Raw genomic sequence first — 24,617 nt, forward strand, 5'->3', positions numbered from 1 at the left:
CAACAGGACCACAAGAAAATAAAATGGCTCCATTGAACTCAAAGGCAAGGGAGGTCATCACCATCTGGAATAAACATTTGAGATGGGTGGGACATTACTTTGAGTTGTACTTCAGGGAGAACACTGTCAGTGAGGAAGTCTGCCTGTCATGGCAGAGCTGGATATCAAACCGGCAGTGGAAAAGCATAGCATAGCTATTTACTTGCTTGCCATGGGCAAAGCTCCAGGTGGTGATGCTATGATGCTTTTTGGCCTGAACTCATCGAGCAGGGGAAACCAGCACTCCTGCAGCATCTCTGATGCTGTTGGAGAGAGGGGGCTGTTGATTGTATAAATTAATGCCAAGCTTATATAGGTGGGGGGGGGGGGGGGGGGGGGGGGGGGGGGGGGGGTGGGGGGGCAGGGGGCATTCATTGGATAATTACTTAAGCTGAGTGACACTTGATGTGGGTTGCAGTGTTAGGAGCTATATATTTGTAATGTTTGATGTGAATAAATCTAAAACTAAGTAAGGATTGATTCCTGGTCTCCTCTTTCTCCAGCTGACTGTTAGAGGTTTAACAGGTACAGTGCCCCAGGGCAGGTTTGATGCAAAAATTGCTACCTTGTACAAAGAACAAGGGCAACTGGAATGATAGCAACAATGATTGAAGCATCTCCTTGCTGATTATCGTGGGAAAATTAATGCCCTGAGTTGCCCTTGTCAGACTGCAGATCTTGGCTGAATGCTTCTACCCAGAATCCCAGTGTGGTTTCAGAACTGGGAAGACCTACAATTGACATAATTTTCTCAGTCCAGCAGCTGTAAGAGAAATGCTATGAACAAAGGAAACTACTAAGTTTTATATATCACCTTCATCAATCTCACCGAGGCATTTGACTATGTGAATAGAGGTGTTCTATTTAAGCTGCTGGAGAAAATTGGTTGCCCACAGAAGCTGCTCAATGTGATCTCCTCTTTTCATGTAAACATTATGGGTAAGGTTAGCTATGAAGGGGAAACATATTGGAACCTTTTTTGAGATCCACAGTAAGGTCAAACAGGATTGTGCTCTGGCACCGAGACTCTTTGGTCTTTATCCTTCTCTTTGCTGCTGTCATTTGCCTCAGGTCATCTACAGAGGGTATCTACTTACATACTGGATCTGACAGAGAACTGTTCAGCTTTGCTCACCTCAGAGCCAAGACAAAGATGCGCCAAGGCCTCATCAGAGAATTGCTGTAAGCTGATGATATCACTCTAACTTTCCATACTGAAGAACACCTTCAACAGCATATGGACAGACTCTCACATGCCTGTAAAGAGTTTGGTTTGACCCTCAGCATTAGGAAGACAAAACAGGATGTTGCCGTACCTCCAGCTATCAGTATTGACAATGTGACAATGGAGGTTGTTGATAGCTTCACATAGCTAGGTTCTGTAATCACCAGCAATCTGTCACTTGATGCTGAAAACAACAAATGCATCACAGAAGGTGCAACTGTTCTGTCCGAGCTGAGTAAGAGAGTACGGAATAACAGCAACCTGACTGAGAACACCAAACTCCAAGTCTACCAAACCTGCATCCTCAGTGGTCTCCTCTACAGTGGTGAGACCTGGACAACAAATACGAGGCAAGAGAAAAACATGAACAATTCCCACCCTTGCTGTCTCAGGCCTATCCTTGGCACCTCTTGGTAGGACAATGTCACCAACTTAGAGGTCCTGGATCATGCTAATTCCATAAGCATATACTTATTGCTAAGCCAAAAATATCTGTGCTGGCTTGGCCGTGTTCATTGGATCATTAACAGCCACGTACCCAAAGACCTTCTACACGATAAATGGACCACTGGGTTACAAACCCCAGGGCACTTGCAAGTGAGTTGTGAATATGGCAGACATGGACACTGACAACTGGGAGACAGAAGCTGACATCCAGTGACCTCTGGAGGCTGACTGTCTGGAAGGGCATTGGGAGAGGCAAGCAGAAAGGAGAAGCTCAGCTGGCCGAAAAGAGAGCCCAGAGAAAACAGAGGCCAGTGAATCCTCCACCTTCTCAGCCAACTGTCTTCCTCTGCAGCAAATGCGGCAGGCACTACCATGCCTGAATGTGGCTTCTGAACCACACCAGGCGATGTTTAATACAGAGTTCACCATAGTGACACAAACCATTGTCTCACGAGATAGAAGGCTGTCAATGATAACTTTAAGTTGACTTTAGAGGAATTATACACATTCCTAGTGTTACAATATTGAGGATTGTTCTGATTTAATGTATGTTTAATTTTAGGTAAAAATGGGGTGAATGAAAGGTGTCATATGACCTGTTCTGCAGTCTACCTGATGGTAAACCTGGGTGGTTTGACTGTTAGAGATCAAAAAAAGGCTTGAATTATTTTACTGAGAAGAAGGTGCAAGATATTTACACTTGGAGACAATGGCAACAGTCTCTGTATTTACCACAAGTAGACTCTGAGTCTCCCAAAGTCCAGAAAGGTGCTGTAGGTTTTGGTTTTCAATAGTTGTGGTGTAAATTATCCATTTACTTCTAAGATGAAAGGAAGTTGGCATCAAAGATAGCTAATCAGAATTTTTACCAAGATGCAAAGTTAATGTGTTTCATGTTGTCATGGGGGAGAGGGCAAAGGAAGCTATCTTTGAGATCAGGTCACAGGCTTCTCTACAAATCAAAGACTATCACTAACAGCCAGCAGAGGTTCTGTACGGTCTGCAGAGAGAAAAGGCTGCTTGACTTTGTGAGTTACCACAGCTGGCAGTGGGAGGGAGATGGTCTCTAGTCAAAGAGATATATATGGCAGCTTCTATTCATTCCAGGAGATTTGTTCTAGCATAGCCAGTGGGAAGAATGATGACATTGGCTTTTACTGCTAGTTGTAGATTTAAGAAAATCTTTAAAAACAGAGGAAAGTGCCTGAAGATAGTCACTCAAAGTTATTACTTGGTGAAAGTGGGACATGGGAACCCATTGGAAGTTGTCAGCAATTGTGAACTGTTTGCTAAAAGTACTGTAATTCCATGGAGAGTGCAATGAGTGATAAGTATGAAAAGTAGTTTAAGGTATAAGTTGCCTACAGAAAATGTGTTTAGTCAAAATGCTTTTAGTCAGTTGTTACAGTATACGTTTTAAAATGTGACATTCTAATATGTCATCCTTTCAGATATTAACTGGAAGTTCAAATACCTTTTTAAAAATTATCCATCTCTACGGAGATCATAACACAAGTTAGCACCAGAAGGTTAAGTCACAAAGTAATTGCTACTTTATTTAGGAAGAATGCAGTCAATTAGGTCAGGAAATCATAGGGTGGGGTAATTGGTGAAGAACCATTATAAGGATTGCTTGCACAATTACCTGAGCTGGGATTTTCTGCTCCTTTTTGCGGCAGACGGTATAGCAGGCTGGAGCAGAAAATATCGGGGGGTTGCAAAAATCGGTTTCATGTCATTTTAAGAACAGTCAGTTTGCGATTATCAGCTCCTTCCGTCAATGGTGGGCCCGTTTCTCAATGCTGCATGTTGGGAAGCTAGTTTCAATACATTAGAACCTCATTATAAGCCCTGCTCTTTGGAATCATCCCCCCAAACTGCATCATGATCTCAGGTTAGCATGATTGCATGCCAAAGTGTTTCACAACGTTACATAGGGGATGTGCATCTGGTGAGCTGCACTTCACTCGGGACTTCAAGGTTTGTTCACCTACCTTGCTTTAGGCAGCACTTGTGGTCCTCAGCAGCAGGTATCACAGGCAGCACCTCATCAATTTTAGGGGGGCTCACGGGCAGGTCTCTACCTACCAGACCAGCTGTAAGGCGGGGGTGGCTTTTCAAAGGCTGCCGGGCTCGGGCTTGCTTGGAGAAGGGCGAGATGTGGCCTCACACAAGGGAAGAGGCTGCAGGGTGAATGCTGTACGAGGGAAGTGGGGTAACCCAGGGTGTGTATAGGGGAACATGTTGATCTGTGCGTGGCCTCAAGATGGTGAAGGTTGAGGAGGCAGTCTCCAGAGGAGATGAGGCCAGATGGAAATGTGAGGGTTTGTGTGAGAGAGTGAGTGATGATGTCCCTTGGGCTGGCAGTGAGTGAGATGCCAGTGAATGTGTGATGGCCTTCTGAGTGTGAGAGTTTAGAGTGATGAGATAGTTGCATTATCCTGGTGGCATGGATGAGATCATTCACCCTCTTTCTGCACTCGATGGCCAACCTCTTCTGTGCAGCATAGACACTGACCACCACTGCCACCGCCTCCCAAGCCAGATGGTGATATTGCTGGACCTCCTGTGGTCAGAGCAGGAGTAGAGGACATCAATGCAGGATTTTCCCAAAAGGCATTCCAGTGACGGGACGCTGAACTCTTCTTAGATTTCAGGGCCATGTCTTCACTGGAGCAGTCCTAGGCTGCAAGCATTGAGAACTGTGTGCACAGCTGCAGTTTAGATATGGTACCCGGAGTGAGGAAATGCTGAGGTAACATTGTGGTGGGCAATTCAGACGCTGCCAATCAGCGATATGGCCTGTTTCCCTGGGCTGTATAATTAATGAGAAGTGAAAATATGGTACAAAAGCCCACCATTGCGGCTGGCGGGAAAAACATCTTTTTTCCCGACCGCTACCATATTTAGTGCAATTCAGGGAAAATTCTGCCTCCAGTTTCATTGTCACAGTCTTCCCTGGAGCTACTAGTGAATACTGTTGGAAAACTATTGTGATATAGCTTATCACAGGAAAGGCTCATGGTGGATATATTTCTGTGGTTCCAGATTAGGCCATTAGGTATGTAGGGCATAAAATTTGATTCTCCCTTTTTGAATGGTAAACTTTGAAAGTGGTCCCCAACACTCTAGCTATGTCATTATGAATTTAAGTCATAAGACAGGTAGCTGGTGAATTTCATTAACTATTTCTAGTTGCTACATTTATGTCATTGGAATTTTTCTTTATTCATTCACGGGATGTGGGTGTCGCTGGCTGGGTCAGCAATTATTGCCCATCCCTAGTTGCCCTTGAGAAGGTGATGGTGAGCTACCTTCTTGAACTGCTGCCGTCCATGTGGTGTAGGTACATATACAGTGCTGTTAGGAAGGGAGTTCCAGGATTTTAACCCAGTGACAGTGAAGGAACGGTGATATATTTGCAAGTCAGGATGGTGAGTGACTTGGAGGGGAACTTCCAGGTGGTGGTTTTCCCATCTATCTGCTGCCCTTGTCTTAGATAGTAGTGGTTGTGGGTTTGAAAGGTGCTGTCTCAGGAACCTAGGTGAATTCCTGCAGTGCACCCCTTGTAGATGGTACACACTGCTACTACTGTGCATCAGTGGTGGAGGCAGTGAATGTTTGTGGATGTGGCACCAATCAAGCGAGCTGCTTTGTCCTGGGCGGTGTCAAGCTTCTTGAGTGTTGTTGGAGCTGCACTCATCCATGCAAGTGGAGAGTATTCCTTCACACTCTTGACTTGTGCCTTGTAGATGGTGGACATGCTTTGGGGAGTCAGAAGGTGAGTTACTCATCGCAGGATTCCTAGCCTCTGACCTGCTCTTTTAGCTATAGTATTTATATGGCTAGTCTGGTTCAGTTTCTGCTCAATGGTAACTCCCAGGATAGTGAAGGATTCAGTGATGGTAATGCCATTGAACATCAGCGGGTGATAACTGGGTTCTATCATTTTGGAGATGGTCATTGCCTGACACTTGTGTGGTGCGAATGTTACTTGTCACTTGTCAGCCCAAGCCTGGATATTGTCCAGGTCTTGCTTCTTTTGGACATGGACTGCTTCAGTATCAGGAGTTGTGAATGGTGCTGAACATTGTGCAATCATCAGCAAACATCCCCACTTTTGACCTTATGATGGAAGGAAGGACATTGATGAAGCCGCTGAGGATGGTTGGGCCTAGGACACAACCCTGAGTGATGTCCTGGAGCTGAGGTGACTGACCTCCAACAACCACAACCACCCTAATTTTTGCTAGGTATGACTCCAACCAGCCAAGAGTTTCCCCCCTGATTCCCATTGACCCCAGTTTTGCTAGGGCTCCTTGATGCCACACTCGGTCAAATGTGGCCTTAATATCAAGGACAGTCACTCTCACCTCACCATGGGAGTTCAGCTCTTTTGTCCATGTTTGAACCAAGGCTGTAATGAGGTCAGGAGCTGAGTGGCCTTGGCGGAACCCAAACTGGGAATCAGTGAGCAGGTTAGTGTGAAGCAAGTGCCGCTTGATAGCACTGTTGATGACCCCTTCCATTACTTTACTGATGATGGGGAACAAACCGATGGGGCGGTAATTGGCCGGGTTGGATTTGTCCTGCTTTTTGTGTACAGGACACATCTGGGCAATTTTCCACATAGCCGGGTAGATGCCAGTGTTGTAGCTGAACTGGAACAGCTTGGCTAGGGACGCGCCAAGTTCTGGAGGAAATTCTTCAGTACTATTGCTGGAATATTGTCAGGTCCCAAAGTCTTTGTAGTCTCGAGTGCTTTCAGCCATTTCTTGATATCACATGGAGTGAATTGAATTGGCTGAAGACTGACATTTGTGATGTTGGGAACTTCTGGAGGAGGCCGAGATGGATCATCCACTTGGCACTTCTGGCTGAAGATTATGGCAAATACTTCAGTCTTATCTTTTGCACTGCAGTGCTGGGCTCCTCCATCATTGAGGATGGGGATATTTGTGGAGCCTCTTCCTCCAGTGAGTTGTTTAATTGTCCACCGCCATTCACGACTGGATGTGGCAGGACTGCAGAGCTTAGATCCGATCCGCTGGTCATGGGATCGCTTAGCCCTGTCTATCACTTGTTGCTTATGCTGTTTGGCACGCAAGTAGTCCTGTGTTGTAGCTTCACCAGGTTGACACTTCATTTTTAAGTATGCCTGGTGCTGCTCTTGGGTTGATCCCCTGGCTTGATGGTAATGGTAGAGTGGGGGATATGCTGGACCATGAGGTTACAGACTTTGTTTGAGTACAATTCTGCTGCTGCTGATGGCCCACAGTGCCTCATGGATGCCCAGTCTTGAGTTGATAGATCTGTTCAAAATCTATCCCATTGAGCACGGTGGTAGGGTCACACAACACAATGGAGGGGAAGGCTAGCTCTATACTTTTGAATTATATGTAATGTTTGAACCAGTTCTATTGACACAGTATTTTAAGTTCTGTGTTGTGGGAAGTTTTATTGAGTAACTAAGAAACTCAATGAGATGAAAATGACAATCACATTCTTTATACTTGCATTTCTGCTTTTGCTACACACAGCAAACAGGAATGATCTTCATTTTCTGAATAAGTGAAATGTTAAATCTCAGACCTACTGAGTGGCTTTTTGGATTGGTTACAAACTGACGTTCAAAAACTGGGATCACAACCACAGTCAGTTCAACACGAATATACAGCAAAATCACACAGTCAAAAAGGGAACGAAGGAATAATATAAATTCAAAATAAAGTCCAGCACTGTTAGCTGTGCTTGGAAGGAAACATTACAATATACAAGATCACAAGGTCAGAAGAAATACTATAGATGAGTAAGGCTATTTGGTACATCTATGTTCATCCATCAAGAAAGACTCTGAAGTTCTCCAATCACAGCATTCAATTGTGTCTTGAGTGAATCCATTGTTGCCTCTGTTATACTAAAGGGGAGTAGGGAGAAAGCAGGTGATTTCTTGAGTGCCATCAGAGCACTGTATTTTGAATGACCTCACGCTGCCACTCCCTCTCCCCCCACCCACCAAGCCCCAGCACATGCACATTTTCATGATGTGAGTCCCCCTCTCTGGGGACCTGTCCCTCTCTGACTGGGTGTCTATTCCATACATTGGTGATTGCATTAAGAAGAACTTCCTGATATTACTAATGTGTGTTTTTTTTTACTAGTTTGAACCACTTGTCCTTTTTATCCTATTCTTGTGGATTAGTTTGAAAGAATGAATGGAACTTTTTCATAATGTTTGCTAACACCTCCATAAAATCACCTTAACTGTCTCATTTCAAGGTTAAAATTTCTCCTCTTGCTCATTGTAATGCAGCCCTCAGTTGCTAATTTTTCTTTCTATGTACAATTGATTCTGTTAAAATTCATTTGCCATTGTTCTACCCAATTAGTTTGTAAATTCCAAATTCTCTCCTCAGAATCAATTGACTTTGCTGGTTTATTGCCATCTGTGCACATGACTAGATAGTACTAAGTTTCTGAAGTTAAATAATTTATGTAAATCAAAAGTGTTAAGAGACCCAACTTCAATCTCCCAATATGGCACTTTGCCAACCCTGACATGATGCAAACATGTAATCATTGATTTCCAATTTGCAGCCAATTTCTTGTCCATTCCTATTTCTTATTCTGAATCCTCCATAATGCAGTTTTACTTGAAAGATTACTGATTAAGTGCTTCCAGGAAGTCTGTGTACACCACGTTGCAAATGATGAAGGAAACATTTTTATTCACACCACTCTGGGAAAAGCTTTAGGGTACCAGTTACCCAAAGACCTCCTCTAGAAAGAGACATGAATAGTATCATCCATTTCTGTGGGATTTATTCCAATTGACTGCTGCAGTTTCGGTGTTAATGCTGATACTCTGGGGTTTCAACAGAACTCCTGCTGAAGCTATCACAGTCAATTAGGAAAATAACTGGAAAATCAACCCTTAAAATATCAGACAGATAATTGTAATGTGAGGCTGAGGTGTAACAAGACAAATCTCTGCATTCAAGACAGACAGAATGGGAGTAGAAGTTTGTCACTTCTAAAAAAAAAATTGAATTTGGCTTCATTGCAGATCATCTTGATATGGAATTGCTTGTTCCTTTAAAAAATCCTTTGTTTGCTTAGAGGGGAAGGTTTCACACTGTGTTTCCCTACATGTTCTGGGCATGGGCTGTTTTCCGTTCTGTACAAGGCCATTTTTATTAGTGGGCTCATGTTAGCAAAGATGCTGGGAAAAAATAAACTGTCTCAGGGAATTTTTCCTTTAAATACCAGATTCATAGCCTATTTTAATTTTTTCTGTAATAATTTTTCCTATTCTTGTGGGAAGAATGTCTTGTCAGTCATGTTCTAATCAGCGAGAGAATACATTGGGTGGTTTTGGTTCAGTTAAAGAATTGGGGGATGTTGGGGGTAGGGAATAAATATATCACAATTTATAGTTTGCCAGCAGTAGTGTATGGCTGTACCTGATCACACTCTGCTCTGTTCTGTTTGCAGATTTTAGATTAAGTATTGGAGCACTGAAGGATGACATAAATCTGAAGCTTGAATTAATCTGAAATTGCAAAATGGTCTGACCACCAGAGAGACAAGAAAGGACATTGGAAACATTACAAGAGAAAAAGGGAATACAATGATGACAGGAATGAATTAAAACACCTTAACTTTGTTCCTCTTTAATTTGCCTCATCTCTGACCTGTGCTTTATGTAGGTTGATGCCTTCTTTTCAGAATAGTGAAGGTAGGTTAGCTTCATATGGCTACATTGTATAATCACCATAAATGTTTCATAAATGAAATATTCCTTACCGGTTCATAGGCAGAGCTGGCTTCATTCTTTCTCCTCCAAAAGATCTATCCTGTAACGGTTTTCTAAATTGCCTGTTAGGAGATTAAAAAGCATTCTGAGGAGGCACATATGTTTTTTAAACTGCATTCCTTGACAAACTTAGTTTCAATTTAAGTTAGATAAAGTAACAAACCACAAAGAGAAAAATACCCATTCTAAAAATAGTTCTCTGTTGTTGAAACTCACCCTTCACTGGTTTTCTGTTTACAAATAAATTTTCAAAACAAAAGTATTCAAAAAAGTAAACAAAATATTAGAGATAAAAATTAGACTGACCCTGTTTTGGGGCCCAGACTCAGCGCTGCACATCCAGCTTTAAATATTAAAATGGCTACATAATTTTAAGCATCTTGCCTTTCGCCTCTCAGTCAAAAGGATATTTAGTAGATTCAAATCCCACTACAGAGCCTTGAACACAAAATTTAAGTGTGATACTTCAGTGCAGTGCTGCGGGTGTGCTGTAGTCACAAGATGTCATCCTTCGGATGAGAAATAAATTAAGGCCCTGCCTTCTCTCTCGGTGAAAGATCCTGAGGTACAATTTGAAGAAGAGCAGCATGATCTTGGCCAATACAGTACTTATTTCTTAACGATCATCACTAAGAAACAGATTATTTGGTCATTATGTCATTAGTTTTTGTTGGACACTACTGTGCACAATTTGGCTGCTAAATTTTCTATCTCACAACAGTGACTACACTTCAAAAGTATTTCAGTGGCTGTAAAGTGCCTTTATATTCTGAGGTTGTGAAAGGCATTTGTTTTTTATCTCTCCCAGATTTGGGATAGAGTCAATGTCCTTCTCAGTCTGCAATCAAAAATATTTTTTTTTAGTTCTTTAAATCCAGGCTTTTGCAAAGCTGAAACAAAAACCATATTGCTATAAACTATTAGGATTAGAAGCCCAAGCATACTACACAGCCAAGGATTGGCCTATTGCTTGACAAATATCAGACACAACCTTTCTCCTCTCCCAATACCCAAGAACTAAACAATAATCCACTTCTCTCCACAACAGACCACTTACACCGATCATGTATAAAAAGTGCATTTTCTGTTGCTGCTGTCCAGCTTACAATACACATCTTCCCATTGCACAACAGAGCGTTAAAGAGTACAGGAGCTGCCCATCTGCTAATACTGCTTAAGAACAAAATTAACTTAATACACACTGAACTGTTAAATTTTTTTTCTTAGGTTAGTGTGATCTAATCTTAGAATTAGTAATATCTAAACCAATATCAATGTTGTGGTTAGCTAGTTCAATGCTGTTAAATAAATGCTGGTACTTTATCAATAAAATAGATGCTAAAACTACATATATTATAAATATTTAAAAAGGAAGTGAACTTTCTGAAATGATCAGCTGATCACAGGTCTTTAACATATATCATAACTATTGTAGGACATCCATGTTAAAGACAGCCAAAGGTAAACAACCTTTCAACTGTTGAACACTTCTGTCTATCCGCAAGCATGACTCAGACCTCCCTCTATCCAGCTCTACCTGTCCCACCCCACCTTAAATCAGCTTATATTTCACCTCTTTTCTATTTTTCCTTAGTTCTGATGAAGAGTCATTCGGACTCAAAACGTTAACTGTATTCCTCTCCGTAGATGCTGTCAGACCTGCTGAGTTTTTCCAGGTATTTTTATTTTTGTTTAGGTAAACAATTGTTGCTGACTTCTTTCTCTGCACTTTGATTCCTTGATTTTAGCTCTTATAAGGAACATATCTTTTTATTTCTCTTGGACTGTTGCAAAGAGTATATCTTTTTATTTTCTGTTGGACTGTGGTAAAATTACAATGACTGCAGTTGAAAGACATGTCCACTGGAACAGTGTGAGGGATATATACAATGTTGCTGTCCTGGAACCGAGTGTGCCATGAAAAACAGGATGGTGCCAGGAAGGAGTCCTGGACCAAGGGAGGTGCCTGACAACAGCATTTTAATTGGCTTCTGGCCAGGTGACCAGGTTTTGTGTGAGTGTAGCAGAATAGCTCCTAGCCTAAAAGGAACAAGACCTAAAACCTCTCTCTTGTGTGCGTAGAAGATTCTAGTAATTCTACAATAATAGCTAGCTGAGTTTTTCCCCCTCATATCTCTATAGCTTACTCTCTCTGAAAACCCCTATCAAGAGGCAAAGGGGAAAATCGCTGTTAGAGACATTGAAAGGCAAGTGCACAACCAGTGAACTAAATACTAAAAGTGCTGGAAGACCACCTTGTGTCATCAACAAGAACTGAAAGGAAATTGGAAGACATTAATCAAAATCAACCCATCGAATGCTGTACTCCGGATTGGTGCTATTAAATTGTTTTATCCCACCCTTAAAATCCATGCTTTGTGTTTCTTATGTGTTTTGTGTGTGTGTGTGTGTGTGTGCATGTGTGTGCGGGGGTGTATATAGGGATTTAAGAAAGGAATAGAGTTTAATTTATAGTGTTAGAAGTTAGCAGTTCATATTTCTTTCTTTTGCCACTAGTTAAAGACAACTTGTTCAATAAACGATTATTAATTTTATAAACCTGATGCTCATATTCTGTTAACCTAAATTAAACAGGTAGAATTGGGGCAATATGGTGGTTTGGTCAATCTTTTCACGTTTGTCACAGCTCGGGGAACAGTGGGGCTTGATATTACAATGCACTATCCCCAGTGATCATGACAGTCTGAATCCTTGGAATTTAATTTGTGAATGGACAGATCTAGACCTATGATTTTTGTATACCCATGGAATACACATGGAGAATATTAATTCAGTATTCGAGTTATGCATCGTCCCTATGTAATGGTTAATAGAAACAACCAACAGATCAGATCTTAGCTCTGCAGCCCTGCCACATCCAGCTGTGAAAGGTGCTGTACAATTAAACAATTAGTACAGGAGGAGGCTCCACAAATATCCCCATTCTCAATGATGGGGGAGCCCAGAACATCAGTGCAAAAGATAAGGCTGAAGCATTTGGAACCATCTTCAGCCAGAAGTGCCAGGTGAATGGACCATCTTGGCCTCCTCCTGAGGCCCCCAGTATCACAGATGCCAGTCTTCAGGAAGTTTGATTCACTCCCCATGATATCAAGATATGGCTGAAGGCACTGGGTACTGCAAAAGCTATAGGCCCTGACAAAATTCCAGCAATGGTACTGAAGACTTGTGCTCTAGAATTAGCCATGCCCAGAGCCAAGCTGTTCCAGTAATGACAACCAATGCCTGCAAGCATTAGATTCTTGCCTGAAATCCTTGATCTATTCATGACATCTCTTTCACTGCTGCCTAAGCATAACTTGCATCATTCTGTGATTTGATCACATTTCTATGAATGATGCCTGCTACTAATAGCACTTATTATTCATTAAGGGTATTTGCACAATTTAAAACAACAAAAAGTTAGTCAAATTTTCACATAGCTGGGGAAAATACAAATGCTGTGTGTATTTTGTTATGCAGAGCGCTGGGCTGGGAAGTGGCTCAAGGTTATATGTTCCATTGCGGTTATTGAACCAGTAGGCTTCATATTTCCTTTTTGATAAGATCTCTATTCTTGCGTTCGTTGATAATGATCTGTTACATTTTCATCAGCAGTGCAGTCACTTAGCTGTCATTACTACCCACCTCTATTAGCCAGAGCAGTAACCCCAGCCTCACCAGTCACTTTGACCCCTTGATTGTTCCCAATGAATACTGTAATTCACTGCCAATAGAATTTTTTTTTATTTCTGCTGCCACTTATCACTGCATCGATTTTCTTTCAGACCTATGGGTCACAATTTATAAACGGTACAATCTAATTTGCTCTGAAAGCTGAAGTACAAACTTCTCCCTTCGTGATCAATTAAGTTTCATAGTTGAAAGAAAAGGACAAACATTTACAAGATGATTCCCTAACAAATGGTCCGCCTGAATTTGTGCAAAAAGAAACACACTTGTTCAATGTACTTTTTGAGTACCATTCATAAGTGTGCAATTCTCTTGGAGAAAACCTATTGAAAGCATCAGTTTGGCTCATTAATAGCACTCCCGCCTCAGTCAGAAGGTTGTGAATTCTAGCTCCACTGCAGGCACTTTGGGCACAAACTTTAGGCTGACACTGAAGGAATGTTACATTGTCAGAGGTGTTGCCATCCAGGTGAAATGCTAAACTGAGGTCCTATTCACCAATTCAGGTGGATGTAAAAGGTCCCATGGTATCATTTGAAGAAGAGCAGTGCAGTTCTCCAATGCCCTAACCTTAACCAACACAATTAAAAATGATTTACTGCTCATTTATCTAACTTGTTGTCTGCAGGATTTCGTAATGGCCAACCTGGCTGCTGCATTTGTCTGCGTAACAACAGCAACTATATTTCAGTTGTAATTCCTGGGATGAGGAGGGTTCACTGTGAGGAAAGGTTGAACAGGCTGAGAATGAAGAATGAGAGATGATCTTATTGAAACATATAAGATTCTGTGGGTAGATGCTGAGAGAATGTTTCCCCTCAAGGGGGAATCTAGAACTAGGGGACACAGTTTCAAAATAAGGGGTATCCTATTTAAGATGGAGGTGAGAAGGAATTTCTTCTCTCAGAGGGCCATTAATGTTTGGAATTCTCTACCCCAGAGAACAGTGGACGTTTGGTCATTGAATATTTTCAAGGCTGAGTAAGACATATTTTTGATCTACAAGGGAGTTAAGGATTGTGGGGGGCAGTCAGGAAAGAGGAGTTGACCAATCAGATCAGCCATGATCTTATCGAATGGTGGAGCAGGCTCGAGGGGTCAAGTGGCCTACTCTTGCTGCAAGTTCTTAAGTTTTTATGTTCTTAATTCAAAATAAAAAAATAAAGATTTCTGAAATGTTATAAAACATGTCCCTGTGACTCTGTCACATGAGCAGGGACATGTTATAAATTAAATGTCAAAATTTTTATTTTTATTTGCTTTACAAAATCTCATCCCACCCGTGGATGAGGCTTCCTAAAAAATGCAAAGGCCGCTCGGCCTTTTTGCCTGCCCACCAACTGTAAGGTTGGACGGGCCGTAAAAAAATTCTTTTAATTACCTTTTTAATGGCCGTAATAGGCCTTTTAATTGTCAGTGGGCACGCGGCCGACTCCGGCGTGAGCCTGCCGACCAAAATATCGCGTGAGTGGGTGATGACGTCGGGACGCCTGCCCGACATCATTGTACATCATTTTACGCTTGTTCGGGTCGGGCACATGCCCACCCAACAAGCTAAAAATTCTCCCTGTGCAGCAAATGTATCAGCCAAACCAACAGGGAGATCCCTGTGCACTGCCTAACAATCTGTGCATCCATTGAAAGAACAATAAGAAATCAAGGTTAAAGTGTCAGACACAACCAAAGTTGAAAATGTTAAAAAAAATGACTTGCAGCATATCTCATGAGCTCAAAACGTCTCAAAGCAATTTACAGACAATTCAGTAATTTTGAAGCGTAATCATGGTTGTAATGTAACAAGCACAACAATCAATTTGCATACAGCAATGTCCCACAAACAGTAACTGACAGGTACTGACCGGAACATGACCACAAAATTCAAGTCTAACACCCATATGTCCCAAAATGGCGGCATCTCTAGAGTCAGCCATACTGGATGTCATATTTGGGGATTAATGCGGGTGTTAGGAGCTTGCGGCAGTGTAGGCTGATCATGACTTTAGTCAATATAATGTTAATTTAACTCTAACGCTGCCATTTTTGATCTTCCACTCCAGCTAATACACTCTAATACACAGAACTGGACATGTGGGAGTCCACATTGTTTAAGCAGCACTATTTAAAATGACCATCAACTGCTTTTAGATCAGGTACTGATTAATTTCTACTGGCTCTGTCTGAGTTTACGGAAGTACTTGGTGGTTTCTTGAGTTAGTTAAGATTGGGCAAGTTGCTGTGGATATGGCCTTGGTTTTGACTTCAAAGATTTTGGTCAGGCCGCTTGCATTCAGTCGTGGGTGCTGTAGTTACCATCCTCCTCGGTTTGCAGCAGAACGGATATTGAGCGAAGGTAGCACATAAGAGGACAAGTTGTTTTCAGAACAAGGGGGAGGCGGAGGAGAAGAAAGGCTCTCAGCAGGAGGCTTTGTCAGCTGAGGGTCTGGAGGGAACATTTCTCTTGAAGCAGAATGTGCGTTGACTTCATTTATGATGGAGGTGCTCATGGAAATCAGCCAGTTCTTCAGGTAGACCCACAACCTCAGAGCAGGGCAAGAGCGACATAGGCAGATGAAGAGGACGGGGAGGGAGAGGAGGAGCAGGACGAAGGGTGGTGGTAATCAAAACATCCCCTTTCCATCTGACTGTGTGTGGTCACTTCATCCGACTGTGGTTCCAGTGCCACAACCTTAAATCCCCTTAAGTTCTACCTTAAATTCTACAACAGTCACATAACCTCCTTCTGTCACTGACTATCACACTGTCCCCTTGGCTACAATTATGAAACAAAAGTGGTTGTGGAGGTGGCCATCTCCCTGAATTTCTTTGCACTATGTTCCTTCCAGGCTTAAGCAGACAACATCTGGATCAGCTCCCAATGTGTCAGCCATTCCTGCACAAGGAAGGTGACTAATGCTCTTTATGCCAGGAGATGGGAGTTCATTGCCTTCTCTCTGACCAGAGAGAAGCAGGTGCAACATACCCGAGGTTTTGCCAGGATAATAGACTTTCCCATTGTGCAGTGCTTTGGCATTGCATTTGAATGCAGAGATATATCTATACTGCAAAAATTCCACTCCTTCAATGTATAGTTGGTGCATAATCATACTTAGCAATATCATGCAGGTGAATGCCCAGTATCATGGCAGTAGTTAAGATGCCTTTATTCTGTGCCAGTCCACTGCAATCTCACTATTTGATTTACCATATCAAACTAGAGGGTGGCTTCAGGGTGACAAGGGCTATCCCTATCTGATGTGCAACCCAGCCATACGTGATAAGCATGCATATAAGGAGAGCCACGTTGCCACATAAAACATCACAGCACAAAACATTGGACAGTTTGTGAAATGATTCCACTGCCTGAGAAACTCTGGAGAAGCCCTTCTGGTATTCATCTGGGCATGTGCCCTAATTCCTCACAGACTGCTGCATCTGGCATAGTCTCACCACCATAAGGACACAGAACTTGCCACCAGGGATATGGTGAGCAGCTGAAGAGGAAAGGGAAGGAAGAGGAGGAGCAAGTAGAAGGGAGGAGGCAACTGACACACGCCCTGTCCACCCGACTGTCTGTGATCGCTTCATCTCACCATGGTTCCAATGAGTACAAACTCAAATCCCCATTCTACAAAAGTTACATACCTTCCCTCTGTCAGTGACTATCATGGCATGCTCTTGGCTACAATTATGAAAATAAAAGCCACCATAAAACAACTATTCCAAGCATCAAGCCATCAATCCAATATTCCATTCAAAAGTCAACGAATCACCCTTGTTCATTCTCAAAGAGTCTGTCCTCCAGGTTCCTTTGCCTGTCCTTGTGCTTACCCCAATAGCTGCAGCATGGCTGGCGGAAGGATGCTGGCTTTCAGTGGGAGAGACTGGTGATGACCTTGCAGGAAACCCTTGTGCACCTTTAGGTTACAAAGGTTACATATTTCGCTGAAAGAAAATAAAATAAGAGATGATGATAAAGTAAATGTTTTCCTCACCATCATGGGGCCAGGTGCTTTTGAGCTGGTGTCTAACCAATATTGCCCGTGAGACCCCCATACGATGAACTATTCTGAAATTAATAAAATTCTGGATTCATCTTATGGAATGACAAAGATGGAGATAGCACCAAGAGTTGCATTCCATGAAAGGAAGCAGTTGTCAAGTGAGACTGTTGCAAATTAATTCTCGAGTTAAAGAAACTCGCTCATCACTATGGCCATAGTGCAAACTTAGAAATCAACATTAGAGACTGGTTCATAAGGACTCTAAAGAACAATATAATCCAATCCGGGCCTAGTTGACATGAAAGGAATTCTGCATTGATACCATGGCCATGGAAATGGCAGAAAGAGATAGTTGGAGATTGCAAGGAAGTTCCTTTCCTGAGCTGACAGGGAAAGTCTGCCCAGTTTCAGCAAGGTCCAGGCCATGGCAGCCATGTTCACAGTTCCAGATACAGAAATTTAGATGCTGCTATTGCCATGGTAGCCAGCAATCATTCAAATATGGGAAAGTCAGGCATACTGAGATGGCATGCAGGAGTAGAGGAAACAGAAATTCTCCAGTTGTAGTAAAGCTGCAGATCATAGCCATGCACTAGGTTGAGTTTATGTTGTATCTAACACTAGTCCAGGAGCCTGGGAAATCCTTGAATGCAGCATATGATGGCAGTGGAAACAAAAGTTGGTGCTATTGAGCAGGAATATCAAGGGCAAAGTTTTATGCCACGCAGGCGGGCCCGCGCCTGACCTGATCGGACTTAAAGTAGCGTGAGATAATGTCGAGCGAGCGTCCTGACATCATCCTGCATGCGCACAATCTTCAGGTCGGTGGGCGTGCAGCATGTTGGAACAGCACCTGTCATCAATTAAAAGGCCACTTAAGGCCATTAGAAACCCAACTGAACCCGATTGTACATTGCCCATGCAATTTTGTGCACGTTGCATGAGTAAAACAGTCAGGCAGGTAGCCCACATTTTTCAAAACCTCATCCAAGGATGGGATAAGAAGGGTCAGCAGCCTTGTCCGTGTGAGTAGTGAGGAGTTTAGGAGATAGTTTGCTGCTGGTTGTTTATTTGAACTGGACAGCTTCACCTCTGTCCTGAGCTTCATTCTTAGCATTTCTAAGCTTCATTTTAGGACTCATTGGTGTCTCCAATGCCACTGAGGATTTTGACTGTATGTATCAGACAGCCTTCTGTTACCCTGGTAATGGGGTTTGTGGTCTCTGCTGGAGGCACCTCCTCTAGGAGGAAGAGAGGGGTGGAAAGGAGAGGAGGCCAGGTGTCCCTGTGCAATTTCCAGGAGAGCAACCTGGGGGAGGAGAGGCGCAGGCACAAGAGGCGCAGGGCCAACAAGTCGTCTAAAGTGGAAGGGGCCGCAGAGGACGCCACTATTCTGATGCCAGGTTTTACAGGTGGCAATGCAGCTACCTCAATATGTCCGAGGTGCAGTGACAGAGGAGGCTCCACCTCTCAAGGGAGACTGTAACCTCCATTTGACAGATGATTGGACCTGAGATCACCTCCAACTGTATGGGTAGAAACCACATGCCAGTGGCTCTGAAGGACATAGTGACCCTTAATCTCTATACCTCTGGCTCTTTCCAGGGGTCAGTGGGGGATTTTTGTGGAATGTTCCAGTAAGTTGCATCAAACTGGTGACAGAAGATCTGTTCAGGCAGGTAATGATATTTATTCATTTCTGTACGAATGAGGCCAGCCAGGCAGAGCGAGCCAGAGGCTTTGCAGTGATTGCTGGCTTCTCCCGCGTCCAGGGTGCAATAGACTGTACACATGTGGCCATCAAGGCACCAGCGGGTCAGTAGGGTGCCTTCGTCAACAGGAAGGGCTTCCACTCCATGAATATGCAGATAGTGTGTGACCACGGATGCAGATTCTACAAGTCTATGCAAGGTACCCAGGCAGCTCCCATGATGCCTACATCCTCAGACACTCCCAGGTGCTGAGGCTATTCAGTGCTGAATGGATGGCCGCTGGGTGACAAGGGCTATCCATTGAAAAGATGGTTTATGACACTTCTCCGCCACCCAAGAACAGAGGCAGAGCAGCAGTATAACAGGGGCCATGCCTCCACAAGGGCGGTGATAGAGGGGACCGTAGGTCTTCTGAAGATGCACTTCTAAAGCCTGAACTGTTCAGGGTGAGCATGACAATATCCCCAGAGCTGGTGTCACTGATAATGGTTGTGTGCCCTCCACAATCTGGCACTGGCAAGTGGGGAACCACTGGAGGAAGGGGATCTTGGTGCAGCTCCACAGGCCTCAGAGGGTGAATCCAGTAGTTAGTCAAGAGAGGACCACGGTGAGGAGAATGCTGAGGGCGTGGAGCCAGACCTCTGTATCCTTCAGGGAGTCAGGGACACCAGGGCTGCCTTGATCCAATGCACCTTCAGCTCGGCTGCCAAAAATCTGCTTCCAACTCATGCCAGGGCTGCCACCTCCATCCAGGATGTCTGAAATGAACCTTTCATTTAAACCCAAAGTCCACTCATTGCCTGAGCAATAAAGTTTAGAGCCACTCATGTATAGCTTTACATACTGGCATTCCCTGCACCAAAAAACTAAAAAGATGAAGCATACTCAGGCCATTATGACAAAACAAAAGTTATGTCACTTTCACAATCCAAATAAATCAACATAACCTTCTCTGGTCTTCATTCCCAGACCAGTAAACATTAACAAAACATTACAGAACAGAAGATCACTCATGGCCAGTCCCTCTTGTGCTCATGGTGCCTTAAACCTATGTTTGTGAGTGTCACGTCTTGGTGCCTCCACCTCCTTGCTGGCAGTAGCATTGGAGTCAGCCTGCTGACTCTGGTGTCTTGTTGGTCTTGATGAACTTGGTGGTTGTCCTCTGGCCAGTGGAGCTTTGCTGCTCTCCCTCCCTGGGAGGGAGCGGCTGTGCCACGGCTGGCATCTCCCCAGTCATCACAACTTCATCAGAAGCCATGGTCACTGGCAGAGGGGGGGAGGAGCTGCTGCCGTCATCCAGAGCGCCCTGAGAGGAGCCTGCAGAGAAGACAAGCAGCTTGTGCGCCAACGTGAGGTTGCTCTGGACCCCCCTGCACACTGTTGATGGATGGGCACCTAGCTGGGATACTGGGTGCCTCATCCATCTCTCACACTGGCACTGACCACCAGACAACATTGCCTGTGTGAGGGTTACAGGTCCAAGCGCAACCCCAGGAATGCCTGATTCTGTCCCTGGAGCTGCCTCTCCATGAGAGTCACCACTCCCTCAATGGAAGAGGCAGTGCACTCAGCCACTAGGGCCAACCCAGTGCTTATGCTCCGCATAGACTCCTCCATAACAGAGGACACGGCAGACATACCCTCATGGAACTCCACCAGATCCTCATTGGACATCCAGCATCTGCCGCTTAATGGATGACTCCAGGGGCTCATCATCTGCCTTCGACTCAGCATCATCCTGGTCTCCAGCAGTCCTCCGACTGTCGGCGCCCTGGGCATTCTCTGCCTCTGCCTGAACCTCAAGCGAGTGTGAAGTACCCTTACCGCTGTACTCCAGCATTCTAGAAAATGATCTAAGGCCCACTGAAGTGCTGGCATCTGTGCTGGTGCCTGGTTCAGAGAACGGGCATGATGCAGGTGCAGCTGAAGCCTGGCTGTCATTTGGCTTCAGGGATGGCTCTTCGGGGACCTGAGAATGAGTGCATGCTGGAAAATCTAAGGGAGAACAATGACATGTCATTAGTTGAGTCATCACACTATGCATGGCAGTCACTCTGGTGAGACAATGGGGACCTGCATCATGCTGCCATCGTCTTTCAATGGTCAATGAGGAATCCAGTTTTGAGGCTCCCATCAATGATGAGACTACAGAAGAATGTCTGCACATCCAAAACTCTCACCTCTGTGCACTGCACTCTTACCTTTATCTGAGCTGCATGGCACCTCTCCAGCTGCAAGGGGTCCTGTTTAAACCTGGTAAGGATTAGGAGGTTTGGAGGGCTTCCGCCTGTCCATGACCTCTCAATGTTTTTATGGCTTGTCTTCTCCTGAAAGGACAGAGGAACATTGATTAGCCCACTCTCCAACTGCAGCGCCATTGCAGCCTGGCCAACCCCACCTGAGGAACACCTTGCTGGGCACATCCAAGTCGCGGCCCTCGAGCTACAGGGCACTCAGTCCAAGCAGCCAGGGCTCACCTGCTTGGCCAGCTCCAGCATCATTGACAGTTGGCACTCAGACTCTAACACCCCTGACCTCCACGGGAGGACGGCCAGACCTTTACACTTCAACACACTGATCCATGCCAATGTGGTTCTCACTCTTTCTGGGCGCAGCAGGTCGTTAAACCTTTTGCGGCACTGCACCCATGTGTGCTGTGCAACGTCGTGGCTGCCGACCTGTGCTGCCACCTCCTCCCAAGCTCTTTTTGTCAGGTACGGTGGCCGCCTCCTTCCATCTGTGGGGATGAGGGTCTTCCTCCTGGCAGCCACCTCCTCCAGGAGGACCATGAGACACTCGTCCAAAAACCAGGGGGGCTGAGTGCCCACACGACCTGCCCTTCAGTCTGGTATCTCCAGCCGCATTTGAGGCCATAGCTTTGGTCTTCAGCACGCAGAAGAAATATTCTTCCCTGGCACCCTTCAAGGAGCTGCCTATGCTGTTTTTAAACTGCCCACTGGGTCGCTATGGAAGCCGGCGCCTGACAGGCCCCCGCCCCAGCTTTGCTCTTCCCAATTATTGGGAAGATGCAATTCATGCTGGGCAGGCCTGAATTGGCCAGCCAGCATGAAATCGCAGCTGGGGGGCCTATTGTGGGTGGCAGCCCATTTCCTGACAGGTTGCGGGCCCGCCAATCGCTCGCGCCCGCCAAGCATAGAATTCAGGCCTAAGAGCTGTACTCAATCAGAGAGCAAGAGAAACAGCACATGGAGGATGAGAGTAAAAGGGCTGACGATATAATTCCAGCACCCGCAGTAAAAATGGAAATTGGAAATTCACAACTTCTTTCAATATTGATATATCTGCAGCCATGCCTGTCATCTCACAGACTACAAGAAATCCCGAAGTCACACTCTCTTATGCAAAACTGGAGTGAAACTGACATATTTCACTCTAACATTAACTTCACCTAACACTGGAACATTGTCATTGGAATAATCTACAGTGGAATGTGATGATGCATCCTATTACTTGCCATAGGTGGTAGCAGGAGAGAACAAAGTCTCCCTGATGAGAAGGAAGTGGCTTAAGACAATACAGTTAAACTAGAGCAAATTACTTACAGTAGGGATAAATAAAAGCACGCTGTCATTGAGGAAGATCTAAGAGAGTACAAAGAGGTCTTTGAGCAAGGAGGGCCCAATGATAAATTTAGTCACAAGGCCAAAGTCAAGATAAAAGACAATGTACAGCTGACATTTTTTAAGGCTAAGCTAGTGCCTTATGCTCAGAAGCAGTAAGTAAAGAGGTATATGAAAATATTGATGAGTTGGTGAAAAGTTGTGAAGTGTGTATCAGAATGAAAAACAATCCAACTGAGCTTCCTCTTCTTCCATGGTCAACCACAAGAAAACTGTGGGGATGAGTACATATTGATTTTTTTGAGAAGTTGGTTTGCAATTTCTGGGTTGCCAGAGGTGTTGATGTCAGATGATGGCCCACAGTTTATGTCAGAAGATTTTGAAATAGTTCTGAGTAAGGAACTCTATTCCCATCATATCACACAGAATTGAATAGTGTTGCAGGAAGAAGTGTACAGATTGTGAAGAGGTCTTTTCAGAAGTATTTGCTAGGTGACAAGCTAGGCAGTAACTTCCATGTTTTTCTTTGACACAGGCTAGACAATTTTCTGTACTCTTACAGAATAACCCCACGGTGTACAACAGGTTGCTCACCTTATGAGTCATTGTTTAAACACACTCCTTGGACAAGGTTAGTTGGCTTAAGCCTGATGTCAATAGCAAAGGAAGAAAAGAGCAAGACAAAATAAAGATGAGTCATGATACATGAGCCTTGGAAATTAGAAAGTTCAATGTTGGTCAGAAGGTCATGGTGAAAAACCATTGAGGTGATAAGGAGAAGTATGTGATTGGAGTTATTGTAAAGAGACCAGGCGCACTTACATAACTAGTAAAGCTAGGAGAGACCCTCTGTCAGTGTCACGTAGATCATTTGCTTGAAGGAGAGAACCTGTCAAAGGGACTGCATGATAAACCTCTTGTAGTCCATATTCCTCCTGCAGCCCAAAATGAAAATCAGAAGGAAGGTGAAAGTCAAAAAGAAATAAGAGTTTGTCAGTATCACAGAATCCACTGCTCGAGCAAAGTGAGTCAGGGTCATTGATTAAGAGTAATGAATCAATGTCACAATCCCAACCATTAAGTGGATTTGGTAGTCAAAGTCAAAGTTCAGACTTCACACAGTCAGAGATGTTGAGAGAGCAGGGTTAAGATAATGGAATGGAAGGACATACCGAGAGAAAAAGAGAAAGAAGCTAAATAGGTTAAATGAAAGTATGTAGGAAGGGGGAAGAAGGAAATTGTCATTTTCATTATTTCTTGCCAAATGAGGATATTTTTGTTAAAGACATACTGACAATAAGGAAAAATAATTTAATTTTTACACATGAAGCACTGTCAGTATTGATCATATATGTTTTGGATGTGATTACAGGAAAAACAACAAGTAAACAACTGTTAAATTCCAGGCATTGCTGATGTTGATTTAGTCAAAGTTTATTCTAGGAAATTATATGCATGTAGCATTTTACATTTTGATGAATAAGCTGTTTTTTTAAGTTGGATGGGGTGGGGTGGTGGTGGGGGGGTGGGAGAGGGTGGTGCGAGTGTAATGTAGAGCCCTCTCTATTGTACTCTCTGTTGGGGGGGTGTAAATAAAGTTGTTCAATAATGGCTGCCTGCAGTTGAGCATGTGTTGTATTACTTAGTGCAATATACATTAGATATGACATGTGACAATGCATTTGCTGATCTTTACACCCAGAGAGAAAGAGAAAGAAGCTAAATAGGTTAAAGGAAAGTATGTAGGAAGGGGAAAGAAGGAAATTGTTATTTTCATTATATCTTGCCAAATGAGGATATTTTTGTTAAAGTCATTTTGGCATTGGATGTGATTACAGAAAAAAAACTAAGCAACTCAACCACGTCATTAAATTTCCTGCACTGTATCCAGGCCCTCAGAGTGAGACTGCTGACATTGACGGCAATTGTTATCTGCTTTCATTGCCACCTCAGTGCCTGTCCTAGCCACCCCTGTGGATGGAGAATTACCTTTCTCCCCAATCCGCCTCCTGCCCTAAGACTTCCAGTGCTTCATCAGGGAACCTGGAGCATGCTCTCTGCACTTTTGCACCATTTCATTCTTTTTCCTGCTCAGAGATTCTT

At 43.9% G+C, this 24,617-nt stretch overlaps 1 protein-coding gene across 2 annotated transcripts in view; it reads right to left on the reverse strand.

Annotated features, from left to right (window-relative positions):
* Positions 1–24,617, reverse strand: part of LOC121282619 (cytokine-dependent hematopoietic cell linker) — a 143,896-nt gene that overhangs the window by 112,165 nt on the left and 7,114 nt on the right. Inside the window, exons 1-2 of one of the 2 annotated variants that reach the window (XM_041196413.1) lie at positions 9,834–9,944; positions 9,518–9,589 (exon numbers count right to left, since the gene is read on the reverse strand). In XM_041196413.1, the coding sequence (XP_041052347.1) occupies positions 9,518–9,543 (26 nt within the window). In that variant the 5' untranslated portion in view covers positions 9,544–9,589; positions 9,834–9,944. Of the gene's footprint in view, positions 1–9,517; positions 9,590–9,833; positions 9,945–24,617 lie in introns of those variants that run through there. The other variant, XM_041196404.1, reaches the window with a different exon arrangement.

This window comes from Carcharodon carcharias, chromosome 1, assembly GCF_017639515.1.
Source record: "Carcharodon carcharias isolate sCarCar2 chromosome 1, sCarCar2.pri, whole genome shotgun sequence".
NCBI lineage: Eukaryota > Metazoa > Chordata > Chondrichthyes > Lamniformes > Lamnidae > Carcharodon > Carcharodon carcharias.